The 6,557-nt window shown below is 38.4% G+C and overlaps 1 protein-coding gene across 2 annotated transcripts in view; it reads right to left on the reverse strand.

The window, feature by feature from the left end:
- LOC123504606 overlaps positions 1-6,557 on the reverse strand; it is a 105,434-nt gene continuing 98,877 nt past the window's right edge. For both annotated transcript variants that reach the window (XM_045255268.1, XM_045255267.1), the window contains exons 19-20: positions 1,663-1,762; positions 1-1,547 (exon numbers count right to left, since the gene is read on the reverse strand). In XM_045255268.1, the coding sequence (XP_045111203.1) occupies positions 1,108-1,547; positions 1,663-1,762 (540 nt within the window). In that variant the 3' untranslated portion in view covers positions 1-1,107. The remainder of the gene's footprint in view (positions 1,548-1,662; positions 1,763-6,557) is intronic.

Consider the following 6,557-nt stretch of genomic DNA (forward strand, 5'->3'; position numbering starts at 1 on the left):
TAGATTAAAAGTTCACAGTTTTGTCTTTTTTTATTTAGTCTGTTGCATGTTCAAATTATAATATATTGTGATAGTCTCCATACATATTACAAGTGCTACGAAAGAACACCAACAGAAACAATGTGTACAGAGTGACACTCGGCGCAGATGCCCGAGCTTACTGTTTATATGTCATTATTATAGTATAGGAGTGTTTATGAAAATACCTTTTGATTTGATAGCTATACTCGTATGGTATCAAAATATGAGGGATGAAGTATGCAGGTTTTTATGTCCTCTTAGCCATATTCTACTCATAAACTCTACTTACCACTAACATTACTCAGAAATGTCTAAATGCAAAATGTATACGTCTGTGCCTAGCAATAACATACACTTACAGAAAACACAATATACCATTTGAGTAAAGGCCGCTGTAAAGTGATATCTCCAGGTAGGTGTCGACAGTGCTGGCAGCGAAAGATCCCTCGGGCCGCTGGAAGCCGCCTCCTCTTGTCCCTGCGGTGACACCTTCAGTCCCAGGCAGCCACAACGGATCCCAATTAAGAGGTAAACCACACAACTTTGTAGTACTTGACAAAAATCCGAACACAAAATTCTAGGTAATTAGTTTAACAAAACAATCGTAAAGGTGATGGAGGAGTTTCTACGGTGATTAACTTGCTGTTGTTTCAGTCACTCACGACACGTCAAATTGAGTTTTCTTGTGATGCGCTATATAATACTATTGAATCAAAATGTATGTCGAAGTTCATGGTAATGTATGAGGCAATATGAAAGTAACTGGTAGGGAAGACAGTGGTGTTCATCATTGCCAGTCTTTATGAAAGACTTGTCGGCAGAGATGTTGCACCAGGCTGACGCGCGCAGGTGCCATCACTCCAAGAACAAATGTCCAGTCACCTCCTGACCGATCCTGCCAGCGTGAGGGCATAGAACCTGTCTTTTCACTCGTCTATTTCATCGTGACACAGATAGGGAAAGGAATTCTTAACCGTTTTTAGGAGAAACGCGTAGGATGAGAGCATGGTAGCTCTGGCAGTGTTAGAAATTGAAGTGTCCACGCCTATTTGAAGCCTCATAACCTAGTGTTCCAAGTGCCTGGTGTTAATTGGGGAGTGTGGGTCGGGCAGCAACACCCGCGCCAGGCATCACCTGCAGAGGTTGGTGTGTGGAAACCGAGTGAAGCCCCGACTTGTCCATCAGCGTCCTGGCCGGCACACCAATCACGCCCATGCTGCCCACACTACTGATGGCACCCATGCCGCCTACATTAGGGAAATCTCCAATGCCAATAACGGACACGCAGCCGCCGACGCCAGCAGCAGCCAGACCTAGCTGGCCAGCAGCAGTGATGTCACTCAGATGTGCAGATGAAAGCATTGCTGTCCCACCGAGATCCAAGTCACTGATGCCGCTTAGACTGCCCGTGCGAGACGCGTGTCTCAGTGTTCCCATGTCGGCGACACTTCCCACACCACATTGGGAGACCCCAGTGCAAATGCTGGAGGTAGAGGTGCCCACAGAGGTATCGATGGACCGTAAGCCTGCGGGTATTAGAATGGCACATAGCAAATCAGACTTTACTACAAATAGTTTATTTCTCTAGAAAATGAAACTGAATCCACAGCATTGCAGGTATCAGCCAAATGTACTACTTACCTCGTACAAAGCCGCGCGCGGATGGATCTACGCCCGCCCAGCGCACTGCCAGTCGTGGCATGGTAGCGATGCTTCCAGACAACCAAGTAGACGTTCCTCCCTATCGAGACGAGAACAGAACTTCCGATTATATTGGAGACACAACTATGATTATATGTCAACAGCAATTAACTGTCTAGATATCTATATAGAAGTGTTCGTTCATTTATACTTCATGTTGAATGGCAAGTCCCATGTTCAAATTGGTCAGAATTTGATACCCAGTGGAAGTTTACCAAACAGCTTAGTCATATGCAGCTTGCCTGTTGGGTTTCTTATTCTCCACAACAGATCTATTTGTATGTTTCATTTAGTGTATTTAAGAGCACTCCACCCTTATTCTACTATGATAAAATAAACGAATAATCATCATGCATTATTTCTCAAAATCACTCGAGATTCAACTGCCTTCGAAACTTTTGGCACCTTGCTAAAAATATCTCTGATAACTTATCCCCCTTTCATTTCATCCTAATGGGACCATTGCCATCTCATCTGAACTCTTCGCTCAAACATTTGCCAACAATTCTACCTTGGATGATTCAGGGCTTGTTTCTTCTCCACCCTCTGACAACTTAATGTTACATATGAAAACCCTTCGCATTGATGTTTACCATGCCCTTGCTGACCTAAACCCTCGAAAGGCTTTTGAACCTGATGGAGTCACTTTTATTGTTCTCTGATAATGTGCCTCTGTGCTTCCAATCTGACTTGTCAAAATCTTTCAACTCTATGAACATCTACTTTTCTTCTTTTTTTCTTGGTGGCCTACATTCAACCTGTTCCTAAAAATGGTGACCGTTCTAATTCCTCAAACTACCGTCAGATTGGCATAATTTTCTGTTTCCAAAGTTTCTAATCTATCTTTAACAGGAAAATTCTTCAGAAATCTATCATTTCTCAATCTCCAATCTGATCGTCTGTTATTCAACTTGCCAAACACTCCTTCATAAATAGAAAATGTCAAAATCTTTCAAACTCCAACTCCCCTTGAGACTTCTGGCGTCTGGCCAAAAAACATCTCCAATAACTTACTTCTTCATCTTTTTCTCCTTTATTTCATACTGATGGCACCACTGCCATCTCATCTGCCTCTCAAGCTAAATTCTTTTCTCAAACCTTTGCTAATAATGGATGATTCTGGGCTTGTCCCTCCCTCCTCTCCTTACTCTGACTATTTTATGCCTTCAATTAAGATTCTTCGTAATGATGTTTTCTATGGCCTTGTAAGGCTTATGGACCTGAACAGGTCCCTCCTATCGTTTTCAAAACTGTGCTTCTTTGCTTGCACCTTGCCTGGCCAAACTCTTTCAACTATGCCTATCGACTTCTACTTTTCCTTCCTGCTGGAAGTTTGCCTATACATTCAGCCTGTTCCTAAAAAGGGTGACCGTTCTAATCCCTCAATCTACCGCCTTGTAGCTTCAATTTCTTGCTCGTCTAAAGTTTTTAAATCTATCCACAATAGGAAGATTCCCTAACATCTGTCACTTCCCAATCTCCTATCTGATCGCTAATATGGCTTTCGTCATGGTCGCTCTACTGGTGATCTTCTGGCTTTCCTTACTGAGTCTTTGTCATGCTTTTTTTAGAGATTTCGGTGAAACATTTGCTGTTGCGTTAGACATATCAAAAGCTTTTAATAGAGTCTGGCACAAAGCTTTGATTTCAAAACTGCCCTCCTACGGTTTCAATCCTTCTCTCTGCAACTTTATCTCAGGTTTCCTTTCCGACCGTTCTATTGCTGCTGTGGTAAACGGCTACTGTTCTTCTCCTAAACCTATCAACAGTGGTGTTCCTCATGGTTCTGTACTATCACCCATTTCCTTTATATTATTCATTAATGATCTTGTTAACCAACTTTTTTGCCCCATCCACTCCTACATCTTTCCTCTTCTTTTCAGAGACGACCAACACTTCCGGAAATCAACAGATCACGCAGGATCGCCGCAGAACGCCTTACTTCTGATCTTCTAAGATTTTTGATTGGGGCAGAGAAAACTTAGTAATGTTCAATGCCTCAAAACCTGAATTCGTCCATCTACCAACTCGAAACAACCTTCCAGACAACTATCCCCCCTTCTTTAATGACATTCAGCTGTCCCTATCTTCTACACAGAATATCCTCGGTCTGTCCTTTACTCATAATCTAAACATGAAACTTCACATCCTATATCTTGATAAAACAGCTTTTATGAAGTTGGGCGTTCTGAGGCGTCTCCGCCAGTTTTACCTCACCCCTCCTACTGCTAACTTTGTACAAGGGCCTTATCCGTCCTTGTATGGAGAACTCTTCGCATGTTTGAGGGTAGTTCCCAGTTTTATTAGATAGGGTGGAATCAAATGCATTTCGTCTTATGAACTCCCCTCCTCTGACTGACTGTCTTCACCCTCTTTCTCACCGCCGGAATGTTGCATCCCTTGCTATTTCTTATCACTATTTTCATGCTAACTGCTCTACTGATCTTGCTAACTGCATGCCTCCCCTCCTCCTGTGGCCTCGCTGCATAAGACTTTCTTCTTTCTCTCACCCCCTATTCCGTGTAACTCCCTAATGCAAGAGTTAACCAGTATTCTCAAACATTCCTACCTTTCTCTGGTAAACTCTGGAATTGCTTGTCTGCTCTTATATTTCCTACGACTTGATTTCTTTTAAGAGGGAAGTTTCAAGACATTTATCCCAGATTTTTGGCTAATTCTCTTGATCTTTTAAGGAACTGGCAATCAAGTGGGCCTTTTCTTTTCTTTTTTGTTGCCCTTGGCCAGCTTCCTATTCTATAAAAAAATACTTTTGTCATGGTACCTCCACTGGTTATCTTCTGGCTGTTATTACTGAGTCTTGGTCATCCTCTTTTAAAAAGTAATAGTAAATTTTTTTTGTTGCTTTAGACATATTAAAATGTTTAAATAGGTGTGACATACTAATTTTGATCTTTAAACAATCTTTCTACGGTTTTTATCCTTCACTTTGGAATTTATTATGAAGCTTCTTTTCTGACCGTTTTGCTCCTGCTCTGGAAGATCGCCACTGTTCTTCTCTTGAGTGTATTAACAGATGTGGTCCTCACATATTCGTTGGAATAACTGTGTCGACCATACAAGTTGTATGAAAGAGCCATCATTTCTCAATTACTGATGTTTAGTAATATTGTGATATATATATATATATATATATATATATATATATATATATATATATATATATATATATATATATATATATATATATATATATATATATATATATATATATATATATATATATATATATATATATATATATATATATATATATATATATATATATATATATATATATATATATATATATATATATATATATATATATATATATATATATATATATATATATATATATATATATATATATATATATATATATATATATATATATATATATATATATATATATATATATATATATATATATATATATATATATATATATATATATATATTATTTTTCGTCCATTTTTCATTTCCTTTTTGTGCTTACAATCGGCTACAGTTATGATACAAGAACAAGAGCACTACGCTTCACTACTACATATATGCAAACATACATTGTAATCTAATTAACAATCAAAGCCCTAATTACCATTGATTTCAACTTGTGTTTCATACTGTGAACATGTTACTTCGTGTTCTCAGAGAATGGCTTCATTAAAATCATTATCTGTCCACTTCAAGTGTTAATGTGCTGGTGATAGAACATTGGCTCGCATCAGTATACACTCCAACAATAGTTTATATTCCCCTAGTTGCCAAACTTACATTTAATAAAGGCTGAACGATTAGAATTGCTATTCCCCATCCTCCTCCTCCTCCTCCTCCTCCTCCCTCACTGTGGGTAGTTCACTAGTTTGGACGACAGTGGGGGAACTTGCAAATGTAGGTTACATTGTTAAACGACTCTTTAAAGATCATGAATGCTATGAATGCACTGAAGGTATCTTTTCAAAATGAATATTAAGATTCGCAAATGCGGTCCTCACTCTACATTCATAAAGCTTTTCAAGTAAAGTGTATTTTCACAAAATTAGGATGAAACTGTCATCATTCCTCGTGTGATTATTTCGAACCTAAACACACCAGGCATGAAATCTTGAGTCAGTGTTGTCCAGTCACAGCTCGATACATTTCTAACGTTACAATTAGGCGGGGGTATTTTTTTTTTCAACATGGATCTTTCTTCATTCATTACTAACCCATACTGTATGAAATGATAACTTTTTTCAGAATTGTTCTTGTTACCACGATAAGTTACTAATAAAATCAATATGTTATGAAAGAGGAGTCCTGGCCACAACTTGATATTAGCAAGTAATAGTAAATGAAGATGCTATAATTGTTTACTTGTACTACAAAGTTTAAAAAAAAAAAAAAAAAATGATACTCGTAATAATTCTATACTACAACTTAGTATACCACAACGGTCCCATGACTTGTGTGTGGCGTGTGGCGCAGCTGTTACACACTTACTCCATCGATTACAGAGCCACAGTGTCAGAGAAAACTGCACATCGCTCAAGATTCCTTTCAGTTCAGTTTCTAATATTCAGTTCTTCTTATATATTTATTTTCAAGTGATATACCGAAATAAGTTAAGTAAATCAATTACTGCGAATAAAATATAGAATCAAAAGAAACAAAAACATAAAGAAAACTTCTCTTGATCCACCACCGTTTCCATAGGTGCACAAGTTGTTTCCTTAGAGAGAAACACTTCAGCTGTCATGTCATCAGAGTTAGCTGTACAATCTAGATATCATGGTCTACATTTTGATTTTATTCTTAGGCAGTGAAAACAATACTACTGGTTTTACTGAAAAAAA

The sequence above is a fragment of the Portunus trituberculatus genome, chromosome 16 (genome assembly GCF_017591435.1).
Source record: "Portunus trituberculatus isolate SZX2019 chromosome 16, ASM1759143v1, whole genome shotgun sequence".
NCBI lineage: Eukaryota > Metazoa > Arthropoda > Malacostraca > Decapoda > Portunidae > Portunus > Portunus trituberculatus.